We start from the raw sequence: 17,646 nt of genomic DNA on the forward strand, positions 1-17,646 counted from the left end.
TGACGGTTAAACAGAGAAATGGCTCATATCCGCTTAACTTGTTTTATTTGTTCTTTTGTGTTATTTTATTTTGTTATTTGATGTTGGATTAGAAAAAGAAAGGGTGAGTTTAGGTGATCACATGGACCTGGTACACTATACACGGTACACTATTAACGAACTGTACCTCGCCATTTTAATTGGTCACATATTCATAGACTGTCATAAGTTATTAACCTTCTTTATGCACCATTATTGGTTCTATATGTGCCTATTGTTCAAGGTCCAACTATATTGTATCAATGAACTATACCTTACCTTTGGAATCGACCACACACTCATGGACTATCATAAGTTGTTAACTTTCTTTATGCATCATGATTGAGCCTATATGTGCCTATTGTTCAAGGTCCAAATGTATTATATCAACGAACTGTACCTCACCTGTGAAAATTGTCACATATGCATTGACTGTCATAAGTTGATAACCTTCTTTGTGTATCATGATTGTCTTTGTGTGTGCCTTTTGTTCAAGGTTTAATAGTATTGATATTGTGTATCCATGTGATTCCTAATAAAAAAAGAATGGGGGGGGGGGGGGGAGAAAATGGTGTTGATACCAAACCCCTTGTTATGCAAGATTTAACATACTTTGAAGCTTTATTTCCTGGTCAAAATAAGTACATTCAAGAAGCTTTATATTTATGATTATTATAATTTTGGTTTTAGCAATGACTCTAGATATATTTTTTAACCTTTTAAGGTCTAATTTCTCAGAAAACTAATACATTTTAAAGTGTCCCCCTTAGATGCCACAAAGAATTTAAATAAAAAAAAACCATTTATGTCCCTTTAATAGTTTGTTATTCTGAAACATAAATCTTGGGTGTTGATAACCTCACAATTATCATATAGTCCTAAGGAGAAATCTAACCAGAAATTAAAAGTACATAAAGGAAATTTTAGATAGAGTAGCTTTACAGTGACATTTCCAGGAACCATATATGGCAGAAATGGTGAACACAGGGTTCCAAAGCCAGAAGTAGAGGGCCCGTTTTATTAAAAGATATACCTATTGTAGCAGTGTTTAAAGGGGGTGATGGGCACTTTTAGAGCAACTTTTCCAGCCCCCATAAAACCAAGAGGTAGGAGACCCCAGTTTGGAAACAGGGGTGCTATTTTTTTGCAATGGAGGTCTGGAACTAAGGGTTTTTGTTTTTTTTTTGTAGGAATATGGGGATTTTTTTTCTTTGGGGGTTGTAGCAGTTATCTGGTTAATATGGGAGGTTGATATGAGCCTAATGGTTAAGGAAATAATAGCAGGGAGGTTTTGTTGCAGGGGGCGGTTGGGGTAATAGAGGGGTGTGCCACTTTACGGTTAACATGTTGGGTTTGGAGGTTTAGAAGACTGGTAACAGCACCCACCAACACTACTATCATTGTTACAGTTTACAACAGCTTTTGAAAAGCAATTTTAAAATTTTATCAAGAAATTCTACTATTAAAGGGACAGTCAACACCAGAATTGCCGTTTTAAAAGATAAATAATCCCTTAATTACTCATTTCCCAGTTTTGCATAACCAACACAGTTATAATTATACACTGTAATTACCTTGTATCTAAGCCTCAGCAGACTGCCCTCTTATTTCAGTTCTTTTGACAGACTTGCATTTTAGCCAATCAGAGCTGACTCCATGGTAAATTCAGGTGCATGAGCTCAATGTTATCTATATGAAACACGTGAACTAATGCCCTCTAGTGGTGGAAACCTATCAAAATGTATTTAGATTAGAGGCGGCCTTCAAGGTCTAAGAAATTAGCATATGAACCTCCTAGGTTTAGCTTTCAACTAAGAATACCAAGAGAACAAAGCAAAATTGGTGATAAAAGTAAATTGGAAAGTTGTTTAAAATTACATGCCCTATTTGAATCATGAAAGGTTTTTTTTGGACTTGACTGTCCCTTTAAGTTTCATTTTGCCAGCATGAGTAGCAGTGCTACAAATTAGAAATATGGGATGCTCTAGTTTAGTCACACCCACAAAATAAGTCTTTGGTAAATTTTTGAACCAATGACTTGTAGTGTTAGTTCAAGCTCACCCTCAGTCAGCAGAGCTCGACTTAAAGGGACAGTCAACATCAGAATTTTTGTTATTTAAAAAGATAGATAATTCCTTTATTACCGAAATCCTCAGTTTTGCATAACTAACACAGTTATAATACACGTTTTACCTCTGTAATTACCTTGAATCTAAGCCTCTGCAGACTGCCCCTTATTTCAGTTCTTTTGACAGACTTGCATTTTAGCCCATCAGTGCTCACTCCTCGGTAAATTCACATGCATGAGCTCAATGTTATCAATATGAAACGCATGAACTAATGCCCTCTAGTGGTAAAATGCATTCAGTTTAGGAGACGGCATACAAGGTCTAAGAAATTAGCATATGAACCTCCTAGATTTAGCTTTCAACTTAGAATACCAAAAGAACAAAGCAAAATTGGTGACAAAAGTAAATTTGAAAATTGTTTAAAATACATTCCCTATTTGAATCATGGTTTTTTTTGGACTTGACTGTCCCTTTAATATATCGCTTGAAATCAGTAGAATGACTTTTAAACGGACATAAATCACTAATCATAAGAAAAGTTAAACAAAGTTATTCAAAATGTACATTTTTATATTGAGAACACAACTGCATCCTTGTTATGCCCTGAAAGAAAACATAATTTATGCTTACCTGATAAATTCCTTTCTCCTGTAGTGTAGTCAGTCCACGGGTCATCCATTACTTATGGGATTATATCTCCTCCCTAACAGGAAGTGCAAGAGGATCACCCAAGCAGAGCTGCTATATAGCTCCTCCCCTCTACGTCATACCCAGTCATTCGACCGAAACCAAACGAGAAAGGAGAAACTATAGGGTGCAGTGGTGACTGGAGTTTAATTTAAAATTTAGACCTGCCGTAAAAACAGGGCGGGCCGTGGACTGACTACACTACAGGAGAAAGGAATTTATCAGGTAAGCATAAATTATGTTTTCTCCTGTTAAGTGTAGTCAGTCCACGGGTCATCCATTACTTATGGGATACCAATACCAAAGCTAAAAGTACACGGATGACGGGAGGAACAGGCAGGCTCTTTACACAGAAGGAACCACTGCCTGTAGAACCTTTCTCCCAAAAACAGCCTCCGAAGAAGCAAAAGTGTCAAATTTGTAAAATTTGGAAAAAGTATGAAGCGAAGACCAAGTTGCAGCCTTGCAAATCTGTTCAACAGAGGCCTCATTTTTAAAGGCCCAAGTGGAAGCCACAGCTCTAGTAGAATGAGCTGTAATTCTTTGAGGAGGCTGCTGTCCAGCAGTCTCATAGGCTAAACGTATTATGCTACGAAGCCAGAAAGAAAGAGAGAGAGAGAGAGAGAGAGGTAGCCGAAGCTTTTTGACCTCTCCTCTGTCCAGAATAAACGACAAACAGGGAAGAAGTTTGGCGAAAATCTTTAGTTGCCTGTAAATAAAATTTCAGGGCACGGACGACGTCCAGATTGTGCAGAAGTCATTCCTTCTTTGAAGAAGGGTTAGGGCACAATGATGGAACAATCTCTTGATTGATAATCCTGTTAGTGACTACCTTAGGTAAGAACCCAGGTTTAGTACGCAGAACTACCTTGTCTGAATGAAAAAATCAGATAAGGAGAATCACAATGTAAGGCCGATAGCTCAGAGACTCTTCGAGCCGAGGAAATAGCCATTAAAAACAGAACTTTCCAAGATAACAGCTTGATATCAATGGAATGAAGGGGTTCAAACGGAACACCCTGCAGAACGTTAAGAACTAAGTTTAAGCTCCACGGCGGAGCAACAGTCTTAAACACAGGCTTAATCCTGGCCAAAGCCTGACAAAAAGCCTGAACGTCTGGAACTTCTGACAGACGTTTGTGTAAAAGGATAGACAGAGCTGAGATCTGTCCCTTTAACGAACTTGCAGATAAACCCTTTTCTAAACCTTCTTGTAGAAAAGACAATATCCTAGGAATCCTAACCTTACTCCATGAGTAACTCTTGGATTCACACCAATGTAAGTATTTACGCCATATTTTATGGTAAATTTTCCTGGTAACAGGTTTCCTAGCCTGTATTAAGGTATCAATCACTGACTCCGAGAATCCCCGCTTTGATAGAATCAAGCGTTCAATCTCCATGCAGTCAGCCTCAGAGAAATTAGATTTGGATGTTTGAAAGGACCCTGAATCAGAAGGTCCTATCTCAGAGGTAGAGACCAAGGTGAACAGGACGACATGTCCACTAGATCTGCATACCAGGTCCTGCGTGGCCACGCAGGCGCTATTAGAATTATCGATGCTCTCTCCTGTTTGATCCTGGCAATCAATCGAGGAAGCATCGGGAAGGGTGGAAACACATAAGCCATGTTGAAAACCCAAGGTGCTGTCAGAGCATCTATCAGTACCGCTCCCGGGTCCCTGGACCTGGATCCGTAACAAGGGAGCTTGGCGTTCTGGCGAGACGCCATGAGATCCAGATCTGGTTTGCCCCAATGCTGAAGCAGTTGGGCAAATACCTCCGGATGAAGTTCCCACTCCCCCGGATGAAAAGTCTGGCGACTTAGGAAATCCGCCTCCCAGTTCTCCACGCCTGGGATGTGGATCGCTGACAGGTGGCAAGAGTGAGACTCTGCCCAGCGAATTATCTTTGAGACTTCCATCATCGCTAGGGAACTCCTTGTCCCTCCCTGATGGTTGATGTAAGCCACAGTCGTGATGTTGTCCGACTGAAACCTGATGAACCTCAGAGTTGCTAACTGAGGCCAAGCCAGAAGGGCATTGAAAACTGCTCTTAATTCCAGAATGTTTATTGGAAGGAGTCTCTCCTCCTGAGTCCATAATCCCTGAGCCTTCAGGGAATTCCAGACAGCGCCCCAACCTAGCAGGCTGGCGTCTGTTGTTACAATCGTCCAATCTGGCCTGCTGAAGGGCATCCCCCTGGACAGATGTGGCCGAGAAAGCCACCATAGAAGAGAATCTCTGGTCTCTTGATCCAGATTTAGCATAGGGGACAAATCTGAGTAATCCCCATTCCACTGACTTAGCATGCACAATTGCAGTGGTCTGAGATGCAGGCGTGCAAAAGGTACTATGTCCATTGCCGCTACCATTAAGCCGATTACCTCCATGCATTGAGCCACTGACGGGTGTTGAATGGAATGAAGGACACGGCAAGCATTTAGAAGTTTTGTTAACCTGTCCTCTGTCAGGTAAATTTTCATTTCTACAGAATCTATAAGAGTCCCCAAGAAGGGAACTCTTGTGAGTGGCAATAGAGAACTCTTTTCTACGTTCACCTTCCACCCATGCGACCTTAGAAATGCCAGAACTAACTCTGTATGAGACTTGGCAGTCTGGAAACTTGACGCTTGTATCAGAATGTCGTCTAGGTATGGAGCTACCGATATTCCTCGCGGTCTTAGTACCGCCAGAAGAGAGCCCAGAACCTTTGTAAAGATTCTTGGAGCCGTAGCTAACCCGAAGGGAAGAGCTACAAACTGGTAATGCCTGTTTAGGAAGGCAAACCTTAGATACCGATAATGATCCTTGTGAATCGGTATGTGAAGGTAGGCATCCTTTAAATCCACTGTGGTCATGTACTGACCCTTTTGGATCATAGGTAAGATTGTCCGAATAGTTTCCATTTTGAACGATGGAACTCTTAGGAATTTGTTTAGGATCTTTAAGTCCAAGATTGGTCTGAAGGTTCCCTCTTTTTTGGGAACCACAAACAGATTTGAGTAAAACCCTTGTCCGTGTTCCGACCGCGGAACTGGGTGGATCACTCCCATTAGTAAAAGGTCTTGTACACAGCGTAGAAACGCCTCTTTCTTTATCTGGTTTGCTGACAACCTTGAAAGATGAAATCTCCCTTTTGGAGGAGAAGCTTTGAAGTCCAGAAGATATCCCTGAGATATGATCTCTAACGCCCAGGGATCCTGGACATCTCATGCCCAAGCCTGGGCGAAGAGAGAAAGTCTGCCCCCCACTAGATCCGTTTCCGGATCGGGGGCCCTCACTTCATGCTGTCTTAGGGGCAGCAGCAGGCTTTCTGGCCTGCTTGCCCTTGTTCCAGGACTGGTTAGGTTTCCAGCCCTGTCTGTAGCGAGCGACAGTTCCTTCCTGTTTTGGAGCGGAGGAAGTTGATGCTGCTCCTGCCTTGAAGTTACGAAAGGCACGAAAATTAGACTGTTTAGCCCTTGGTTTGGCTCTGTCTTGAGGCAGGGCATGGCCCTTACCTCCCGTAATGTCAGCGATAATTTCTTTCAAACCGGGCCCGAATAATGTCTGCCCTTTGAAAGGTATGTTAAGCAATTTAGATTTAGAAGTCACATCGGCTGACCAGGATTTAAGCCACAGCGCTCTGCGCGCTTGAATGGCGAATCCGGAGTTCTTAGCCGTAAGCTTAGTTAAGTGTACTACGGCATCAGAAATAAATTAATTAGCTAGCTTAAGGACTCTAAGCTTGTCTATAATCTCATCCAATGGAGCTGAGCTAATGGTCTCTTCCAGAGACTCAAACCAGAATGCCGCCGCAGCCGTGACAGGCGCAATGCATGCAAGGGGTTGTAATATAAAACCTTGTTGAACAAACATTTTCTTAAGGTAACCCTCTAACTTTTTATCCATTGGATCTGAAAAAGCACAGCTATCCTCCACCGGGATAGTGGTGCGCTTAGCCAGAGTAGAAACTGCTCCCTCCACCTTAGGGACCGTCTGCCATAAGTCCCGTGTGGTGGCGTCTATTGGAAAACATTTTCTAAATATAGGAGGGGGTGAAAAAGGCACACCGGGTCTATCCCACTCCTTGTTAACAATTTCTGTAAGCCTTTTAGGTATAGGAAAAATGTCAGTACACGTCGGTACCGCAAAATATTTATCCAGCCTACATATTTTCTCTGGAATTGCAACCGTGTTACAATCATTCAGAGCCGCTAATACCTCCCCTAGTAATACACGGAGGTTCTCAAGCTTAAATTTAAAATGTCTGAGTCCAGTTTACTTGGATCAGATCCGTCACCCACAGAATGAAGCTCTCCGTCCTCATGTTCTGCAAATTGTGACGCAGTATCAGACATGGCTCTATTATTATCAGCGCACTCTGTTCTTACCCCAGAGTGATCGCGTTTACCCCTAAATTCTGGCAATTTAGATAGTACTTCAGTCATAACATTAGCCATGTCTTGCAAAGTGATTTGTATGGGCCGCCCTGATGTACTTGGCGCCACAATATCACGCACCTCCTGAGCGGGAGACGTAGGTACTGACACGTGAGGAGAGTTAGTCGGCATAACTTTCCCCTCGTTGTCTGGTGAAATTTTCTTTACATGTACAGATTGGCTTTTATTTAAAGTAGCATCAATGCAATTAGTACACAAATTTCTATTGGGCTCCACATTGGCCTTTAAACATATTGCACAAAGAGATTCATCTGTGTCAGACATGTTTAAACAAACTAGCAATGAGACTAGCAAGCTTGGAAAATACTTTTCAAATAAATTTACAAGCAATATAAAAAACGTTACTGTGCCTTTAAGAAGCACAAAAAACTGTCACAGTTGAAATAACAATGAACCAAATTAGTTATAGCAACCAAATTTTCACAGTAAATGCATTAAGTTAGCAAAGGATTGCACCCACTAGCAAATGGATGATTAACCCCTTAGTACCCAAAAACGGATAACAATTTAATATAAACGTTTTTATCACAGTCAAAACAGTCTCACAGGTCTGCTGTGAGTGATTACCTCCCTCAAAACTAGTTTTGGAGACCCCTGGGCTCTGTAGAGACGTCCTGGATCATGGAGGAAGAAATAGGAAGACTGTGACTGAATTTTTACTGCGCAATAAAGCGCTAAAATAGGCCCCTCCCACTCATATAACAACAGTGGGGAAGCTCAGTAAACTGATTTTATTCATAAACAAACGACAGCCATGTGGTAAAAATCATGCCCATAAAGTTTTATCACCAAGTACCTCAGGAAAAAAACTATTAACATGCCAGTAAACGTTTAAAAATAAAATTATGAAATGTTATTAATAAGCCTGCTGCTAGTCGCTTTCACTGCAGTGGAGGCTCAAATATAACTTAAATGTATACAGTATTTTCTTAGTGAAGTTCCATTCCCCAGAAATACCTCAGTGTAAACATACATACATATCAGCCTGATACCAGTCGCTACTACTGCATTTAAGGCTGCACTTACATTACATCGGTATTAGCAGTATTTTCTCAGTCAATTCCATTCCTTAGAAAATAATATACTGCAACATACCTCCTTGCAGGTGAACCCTGCCTGCTGTCCCCTGTTCTGAAGTTACCTCACTCCTCAGAATGGCCGAGAACAGCAAATGGATCTTAGTTACGACCGCTAAGATCATACACAAACTCAGGTAGATTCTTCTTCTAATGCTGCCTGAGAAAAAAACAACACACTCCGGTGCTGTTTAAAATAACAAACTTTTGATTGAAGAAATAAAAACTAAGTTTAACAACCACAGTCCTCTCACACGTCCTATCTATTAGTTAGGTGCAAGAGAATGACTGGGTATGACGTAGAGGGGAGGAGCTATATAGCAGCTCTGCTTGGGTGATCCTCTTGCACTTCCTGTTAGGGAGGAGATATAATCCCATAAGTAATGGATGACCCGTGGACTGACTACACTTAAACAAAAATTTACGTTTCACTGATGTCTGACGCTTCAGGCTTGAAGCTGGGAGTAATCGCAGAAATGTTATCATCATGGACTGGAGCAGACTAGCACACATGAAATTACCTCCGGTCTGTGCTCAGTTTCCAAACTCTTCTGCAAAAGCAAAACTAGTCTGTCTGCAACATGTTTAAGCAGCTTTGAAGAACTCAATGACACGTGACCATTGCAGTAATCTATTAAATCAATCAATGGTAATATTATTATTATAAATATAAGATACCAGATTTATTCAGTGTCAGATGGGCTGCTAATATTTTATCATAGTGCTTTGCAGTGTGTGTTATTTGAAAAGAGTGTTAAAGGACCAGTAAATGCAGTAGATTTACATAATCAACAAATACATAATAAAAAGACAATGCAAACGCACTTAGTCTAAATTTCAAATGAGTAGAAGATTTTATTCTGACAAATTTCATTCTTCACTCCCCCTGTATCATGTGACAACGATCAGCCAATCACAACTGCATATATGTATATTCTGTGAATTCATGCACAGGTTCAGTAGCAGCTGGTGACTCAAAAAGTGCAAATATAAAAAGGACTGCACATTTTGTTAATGGAAGTAAAGTTGTTTAAATTGCACGCTCTACCTGAATCATGAAAGTGTAATTTTGACTTGAGTGTCCCTTTAACTTCAAGATCTGGCATGTTTAAAGCCCCTTAAATCTGGCCCTATGCATTTAGCTCCCACAAACCCATAGCTTAAGTCCCATCCTACATAAATAATTGATGTTTGTGTTTGTTCTCTTGATATCCTTTGTTGAAAAGGATACCTAGGTAGACTCAGGAGCTGCTGATTGGTGGCTGCACATATATGCCTGATGTTATTGGCCCAATGCGTTCAGCTAGCTCTCAGTAGTGCATTGCTGCTGCTTCTTCAACAAAGGATAAAAAGTGAAATTAAGCAAATTAGATGATATAAGTAAATTGGAAAGCTGTTTAAAATTGCATTGTCTATCTGAATCATGAAATATTTTTGGGGGATTTAATGTCCATTTAAGACATGCACATTAAAGAGACAGTCAACAAAAAATTGTTATTGTTTAAAAAGATAGATAACGCCTTTACTACCCATTACCCAGCTTTGCACAACCAACATTTTTATATCCTCTACATTTCTGTCTGTTTCTTAGTCACTAAAGGCTGCCTCTTATCACATGCGTTTTTATTTGCTTTTCACAACAGGGTAGTACTAGTTCAGGTGAACCATATAGATAACATTGTGCTCACGCTCCTGGGTTCTAACAACAAATCACTAATTTACTTAATTGCAAGTCAATAGATAATAAATAAAAAGTTGTGATCAGGGGGCCGTCAGAAGATGCTTCGATACAAGGTAATCACAAAGATAAAAAGTGTATTAATATAACCATGATTTCTGTGCAAAACTGTGGAATGAGTAATAAAGGGATTAGCTATATTATTAAACAATAAAAAGTTCAGGGTTGACTGCCCCTTTAACTTAAAGGACCAGTCAACACATTAAATTTGCATAATCAACAAATGCAAGATAACAAGACAATGCAAATGCACTTAGTCTGAACTTCAAATGAGTAGTAGATTTTTTTATAACAAATGTCAAAGTTATTTATATTTCCACTCCCCCTGTATCATGTGACAGCCATCAGCCAATCACAAATGCATATATGTATAGTCTGAATTCTTGCACATGCTCAGTAGGATCTGGTGACTCAAAAAGTGTAAATATTAAAGACTGTGCACATTTTTTAATGGAAGTAAATTGGAAAGTTGTTTAAAATTACATGCTGTATCTGAATCATGAAAATTTAATTTAACCGGAGTGTCCCCTTTAACTGGCATGAACAGTGCCATATAATTTACTACCAAGTAATTACCACCTCAGAGCTCTGGATCTTATAAAACTGAAATTTTAGAAAAATACTTTTTCCCCCACAGTGAATAATTGAAAAACATTTAGAGGGGTAATTATTTTTTGGAGCCAATGTGCTACTTTTGACGATCACTTTTAATTATACTAATTAATTTCCATCTTCTCTGGTCAGCCAAACCAGACAGATTTTCCAATCTCATTAATGCTCATGACCAGGGAAGAACAGTTGAGTTAGGAAAACGAATATTCACATAAATCCCATGAAATCTGCAACATGGTATCAAGCTGACATTTCACACAAAGTAGTAGGGATAAAAACAAAATGTATGCTTACCTGATAAAATTATTACTTTCTTGACATGGTGAGTCCACGGATCATCCAATTACTATTGGGAATATCACTCCTGCCCAGCAGGAGGCGGCAAAGAGCACTACAGCAAAGCTGTTCAATATCACCTCCCTTCCCTCCAACCCCAGTCATTCGACCAAAGTAAAAGGAGAGAAAGGAAGCAACAAGGTGCAGAGGTGCCTGAGGTTTATAACGTGACAAAAACCTGTCTTAGAAAAACAGGGCGGGCCGTGGACTCACCGTGTCAAGAAATAAATACATTTATCAGGTAAGCATAAATTTTGTTTTCTTTTTAATGACACAGTGAGTCCACGGATCATCTAATTACTATTGGGTGAAAAGTCTGTCTGATCAGAAAATCCGTTTCCCAATTGTCCACTCCTGGAATGTGAATCACAGATAGACAGCAGTTGTGCGTCTCCGCCCACTGAATAATCTTGGCTACCTCTGTCATGGCCAAGGAACTCAGAGTTCCTCCCTGATGGTTGATATAAGCCACTGAAGTTATATTGTCCGTTTGGAACCTGATAAACCGGTTCGAAGCTAACTGAGGCCAGGCCAGAAGAGCATTGAAGATTGCCCTCAGCTCCAGAATGTTTTTGGGGAGAACAGACTCCTCCCGAGTCCATGTCCTTTGAGCCTTTAGAAAGCCCCAGACTGCTCCCCATCCCAGCAGGCTGGTGTCCGTTGTAACAATCACCCAGGTGGGTCTGCGAAAGCAGTTTCACTGGGAGAGATGATCCTGAGACACTCACCAAAGAAGAGAATCTCTTGTCGCCTGATCCAGATGTAATGGCAAAGACAGATCCGCATAATCCCTATTCCATTGACTTAACATGCATAACTGCAGAGGTCTGAGGTGGAAACTGGCAAACGGAATGATGTCCATGGCAGCTACCATCAGACCGATTACCTCCATACATTGAGCCACTGACGGCCGAGGAGAGGACTGAAGGGCCAGACAAAAGTCGAAGATCTTTGGATTTTCTGACCTCTGTCAGAAATATTTTTATCGATAGGGAATCTATTATGGTTCCCAAGAACACTACCCTTGTAGCTGGAATTAAGGAACTCTTTCCTAGATTCACCTCCAATCCGTGAGAGCGCAGGACGAATAACATCTCTGTGTGGGAGCTCGCTTGTTGAAAAGATGGCGCCTGAACCAGGATGTCGTCCAGATAAGGTGCCACAGCAATGCCCCTCAACCGGAGCACCACCAACAGGGATCCCAGGAATTTTGAAAAAATTCTGGGAGCTGCGGCAAGGCCAAATGGAAGAGCCACAAACTGAAAGCGTTTGTCTAGAAATGCGAACCTCAGAAACTTGTGATGGTCCCTGTGTATGGGAACATGCAGGTACGCATCCTTTAAATCTACTGTTGTCATGAATTGACCCTCTTGAAACAAGGGAAGAATGGAACGAATAGTTTCCATCTTGAAGGACGGCGCTCTGAGGAACTTGTTTAGACTTTTGAGGTCTAGAATTGGTCTGAAAGTTCCCTCTTTTTTGGGAACCACGAACAGATTGAAGTAAAAACCCAGACCCTGTTCCTGCATTGGAACAGGAACTATCACTCCCAGTGCGGAAAGGTCTCGAACACAGTGTAAGAGCGCCTCTCTTTATCTGGTCTACAGATAATCTTGAGAGCAGAAACCTGCTTCTGAGCGGAAAGGTCTTGAACTCTAGTTTGTATCCCTGGGACACGATGGAAGGCTTACCCTTGAAGTTTCGAAAGGAACGAAAATTACTCTGACGTCCCTTCTGAACCTTTCCTCCCGTAATGTCGGAAATAATTCCCGCCAATCCCGGCCCAAACAAGGTCTTACCCTTGTAAGGAACCACCAAAAGCTTAGACTTAGACGACACATCCGCAGACCAGGATTTCAACCATAAGGCTCTGCGGGCCAGCACGGCAAACCCAGAAATTTTAGCTCCCAGCTTGATAACCTGTTGGGAAGCATCCATAATAAAGGAATTAGCCAACTTAAGGGCTTTGATCCTATCCTGGATCTCTTCAAGGGGAGTGTCTGTCTGAATAGAATCAGACAACGTATCAAACCAGTATGCCGCAGCACTAGTTACGGTAGCAATACACACCGCACGTTTCCATTGTAAACTCTGGTATAAATACATCTTTTTGAGCAACCCCTCTAACTTCTTATCCATAAGATCTTTAAAGGAACAACTATCCTCTATGGGTATAGTGGTTCTCTTAGCTAAAGTGGAAATTGCCCCTTCTATCTCGGGGGGCCGTCTGCCAAGACTCCTTGATAGAGTCAGTAATAGGAAACGTCTTCTTAAAAATAGGGGATGGAGAAAAAGATACCCGGTCTCTCCCATTCCCTAGCAATAATTTCTGTAGCCCGATCTGGTACAGGGAAAACCTCCACCATGGAAGGTACATCAAAATACTTGTTTATCTTGCTAGACTTCTTAGGATTGACTACGATCGTAGTGTCTGAGTCGTCCAAGGTAGCCAAAACCTCCTTAAGTAACAAACGGAGGTGTTCAAGCTTAAACCTGAAAGAAACAACTTCAGTATCAGTTAAAGGTATAACACTGTCTGAGTCTGAGATTTCACCCTCAGATGCTACCAAAGTATCTTCCTCCTCTTCTAGGAGGGAACATTTGAGATAGCCACGACTGTGTCAGAAGCCTTACTCACTGATTCTTTACATTTTCTCTTGCGCTTTCCCTGCAGCATGGGAAAAGCAGACAACGCATCAGATACCGCAGAGGACATGAGGCTGCAACGTAACTCCAGGTGAAGTTAGAGAAAGCACAGGGCACTGCATGTGTAAAATTTGGGACACTTGAGGAGAAAGTTGCGGCATATATTGAACATTGTCATTAGACCCCTGAACAGCATCCGCCTTACACAATGTTGGCTCAGAAAAAAAAAGTCTATCCCTGTAATTTAAAGTTCTCTCAATACATGAGGAACAGAAAGGGATTGGTGGTTCCACATTAGCATCAAAAAATAAAGAACAAGTAACATTTTGCAGGGCCTTTTGGTCCATCTTAACTCAGAATGGAACAAATTACAATTAAATAAACTTACATTTTAGATAAAAATTAAAATACAAAAAACGTTACTGTCTCCTTAAAATTTTAAACTTAACTATTTTATTTTTTGCAGCAAGGAAATAGGTAATTTGACACAAACACTCCAGACAACCTCTACACCTCAGCTTAGCTTTGCTGAGGTGCCTATCTGCCCTGCTGACACTGGATAGTATTCCCAGCTAGAAGACATCCAGAACTCGACTCGAAGCACAGAGAAAAGCTGTCTGGTCCTAACAATGCTGTATTAAGCATTTATCATGCGCTTTCCCTGTCTCCAAAAACGCTGTCACCCCTCCGATCACAGGAAGTGAAAGGGAAAAGGCGCGCAACAGCAAACTGCCGCCTCAGCTAGCCTTGCCCATCGTCTAAAAATTAACAACCCGGTCAGCAAAATGTACTTTAAAGGCAAGCTGCTGGGAGAAGTGAAAACCACACCAAACATGAGCCTCATTTGATACTTCTTAGCCCCAGTGCCTGCCATTACTGCCTTTCTTTTATATGCTTCCCCAATTATATAGGAGAAAGTCTAGTGTCCCATAATGGTAATAAAGTGCCCAATTTTTCCTGCATTTCCCAGAAAAAATAAACTCAGCACTTACCTCAGAAATCTGCAAGGCAGCTCACTAGGTTTAAGGAGGCATGATCCCTCACATGGACCTGTGGAAGAAAAAAACAAAGACTGAATAATCTTACTCAGGCTTTCAATGTTAGGGCAGCATTAAATACATTGGAGGCAAAGTGAGGATTGTACCACACAGGTTCCCATTGCTTAAAAGCCACCACTGCTCTACTGAAGAGACTGACATGGACTACAGCTACACCCCAGGACAAAGCAGAACGACTTGCACTGCTGAAAAATAACAAAATCTTGCTTGAAGAATCTTCTTTCAAACACCTAAACTTTACCACCTCCTTGCTCTTAACGTAGGCAAAGAGAATGACTGGGGTTGGAGGGATGGGAGGAGATATTTAACAGCTTTGCTGTGGTGCTCTTTGTCGCCTCCTGCTAGGCAGGATTGATATTCCCTATAGTAATTAGATGATCCGTGGACTCACCGTGTCATTAGAAAGAAACAGACATTTTGACCTCGGTGTAACAACCATAAATGTAGACTTCTACCAATATATATTATCTCTAGTATTTCTTGGATTCACTCTTATCTTTCTCACAGGTCTTTTTCTGTGTCATTTGCTGGTGACTCCTCTCCAATGCCTCTGTCTGTTGGTACTGCCAGGATCTGTTCTGGGTCCTCTACTCTTCTCCAGGTAAACTTATCAACAGTTATAGCTTCAAACATCCCCTCTATGCTGATGACACCCAGATCTACCTCTCCACCCGTGCTATCTCCTGTCCTTTCTCAGGTCAGCGACTTTTTATCTGGTATTTCCCCCCTGAAGCTCTACGCCGACTTCTGACTTTTCTATCCCTTTCAACGGCATCACCATACAGACAGGTAGCCTGTCTCCATAGAGTCAAGTGCTGCCTCTGAGTTGCACTTGACTAAAATCTATCCTTCGTCCCCCACATCCAAATCGCTTTCTTGATCCTGACGCAACCACCTACGCAATATTTCCAAGATTCGCCCTTTTCTGAGCGCCAACACTCTCTGCGACTCCCTTCGACTCACTTCATTGGCTCCCCATTTACATCAGAATTAAATTAAAAAATCTTACCCTTACATACAAAGCTCTCACCAATGCAGCTCCCCACTACCTATCCTCTCTAAACAACAAGTATACTCCAGCCCGCCCACCAAGATCCAATAATGACCTGCTCCTTGCATCTTCGACTATCACCTCTTCCCATGCTAGACTGCAGAACTTCTGTCATGCAGCACCTACCCTATGGAACACACTCCCCCGTACAGTCAGGCTTTGCCCTAATCTTTCTTCCTTTAAATGCTCACTGAAGACTTTGTTCAGAGAAGCCTACCACCCAACTAAGTAATAAATTAATTTCACTTACCTAAGATTTCCCTCATCTAACTCGACATTAACATCTTTCTCAGTCTTGCAGTCCTCATCTCCTGTTTCTCAACCTCCTACCCTTCTAGATTGTAAGTTCCCACCGGAATAGGGTCCTCAATGCCTCCTGTATGGGTTTGTAAAATTTTGCAGGTTTTATATTGTTTTATCGTAATGAATTGTGCCCATGGACAGTGCTGCAGAATATGTTGGCGCTTCATAAATAGAAGTATAATAATATTTCACAAGAGAATTCCTATATCTAATTAAAATACAAGAAAAAAAAAACAGGGACATGGTATGTGTTGGTAAATTTTATTCACTTCTATTTTGTTTACCACATATTATGTGCCACAGAAGTGACTGGTGATGTAGCTCAATTTATATGCCCAGAAAGGCGCGTTTCATGTGTGCCATCCATGCAGAGACAACAAAATAAATACTCATGCAGCCTGTCTCTATGGAAGCTCGGCCACCACATCAGTTACTGCAGAGTCTCTGCAAGAAGGCAGTTGAGGTCCATGATCAGTAATCTTGTCCATAAAGGACTAAAAGCATAGAGGTCAAGTCTCAGTTCAGAGGATTATGAAGGAGAGGGATTAAGGAGGCACAAAATGGGAGTTTAGTCATAAACAGGGGTGTGTGGCCTCAGAGAGGTAAGTCACTAATTTTCTAAAATGAGGTTTCTTCTCATTGCGCACCCACACATCTCTGAACATCAATCTCCCATAAGCCCTCAATCTATAAAACACGCAAGCAGGTCATGCTACAAAGAGATCCCAAATATCTTACACTAATGCAAAACTTAAGTTAAAACACTGCATGAGTATCCCCTAAAAACAAGGCGGCAGCTGAACCTTCCCAGTAAGTCAGGAGCTGCTGACCGGAGGTAAGCAATTGCAGACAATCTGAATGGAGAAGGATGCTCCTAAACTGGGCTTATGGCTAGGGATACGGGAACACTGAAGTGGTCACTTTCTGAAATAAAAAGGTGTTTGGGCTTCCACTAGAAAAGCATAGATTACTTTCTCCACCTCAGACTCACATTTCTTCCCTAACCCAGATATTACGAAGGCCAAATGCTACAGGTGCTGGTTTTCATCTCCTTTCGCTTGCTTTTATTTTAATAGGAGCTGTATCGATCCTGTAGATGGGAGAAAATCAAATATATATGTTAGACAGTGAAAAGAATATAACCAAATGCATAAAAATACAAAGAGATAGTAGTGAAAAGCATTTACCTGCAAGGAATTCATCACACCATTTGCTAAAACAGCCATCTTGCCAGCAACAGATTTCACTCCTTGCTTGAAGTGTGTCATGTCTGAAGCTGGGATCACATTTCCCAGAGAAACTCCCCCTTAAAACAGAACACTTTATTATTCAAAAGTAATTCACAGTGAAGATGGGGGGGGGGGAGAACTGACAAATTCTTAAAAACCCTATTACCGTGAATAGTCAAAGCAAATACTTATTTCTATTAGTTTTGAGTAACAAACGGGTAAATCTCATCCGTTGACAATAGTAAAACATTTGCCATCAGATGTTAGTACATGTGTCAAAGACAACAGGTAAATTTAGTTTGTCTCGGATGGAACAATACATATATATTTTTTATCTTAAAGGGACAGTTTACTCAAAAATTTCTCCCCTTTAATTTGT

At 41.2% G+C, this 17,646-nt stretch overlaps 1 protein-coding gene across 2 annotated transcripts in view; it reads right to left on the bottom strand.

Moving 5' to 3' along the window:
* Window positions 1-16,285: 16,285 nt before the first annotated feature.
* ARFGAP2 (ADP ribosylation factor GTPase activating protein 2) overlaps window positions 16,286-17,646 on the bottom strand; it is a 51,130-nt gene continuing 49,769 nt past the window's right edge. For both annotated transcript variants that reach the window (XM_053720320.1, XM_053720319.1), the window contains 2 exons: window positions 17,226-17,344; window positions 16,286-17,128 (listed from right to left, as the gene is read on the bottom strand). In XM_053720320.1, the coding sequence (XP_053576295.1) occupies window positions 17,108-17,128; window positions 17,226-17,344 (140 nt within the window). In that variant the 3' untranslated portion in view covers window positions 16,286-17,107. The remainder of the gene's footprint in view (window positions 17,129-17,225; window positions 17,345-17,646) is intronic.

This window comes from Bombina bombina, chromosome 7 (genome assembly GCF_027579735.1).
Source record: "Bombina bombina isolate aBomBom1 chromosome 7, aBomBom1.pri, whole genome shotgun sequence".
Classification (NCBI taxonomy): Eukaryota; Metazoa; Chordata; class Amphibia; order Anura; family Bombinatoridae; genus Bombina; species Bombina bombina.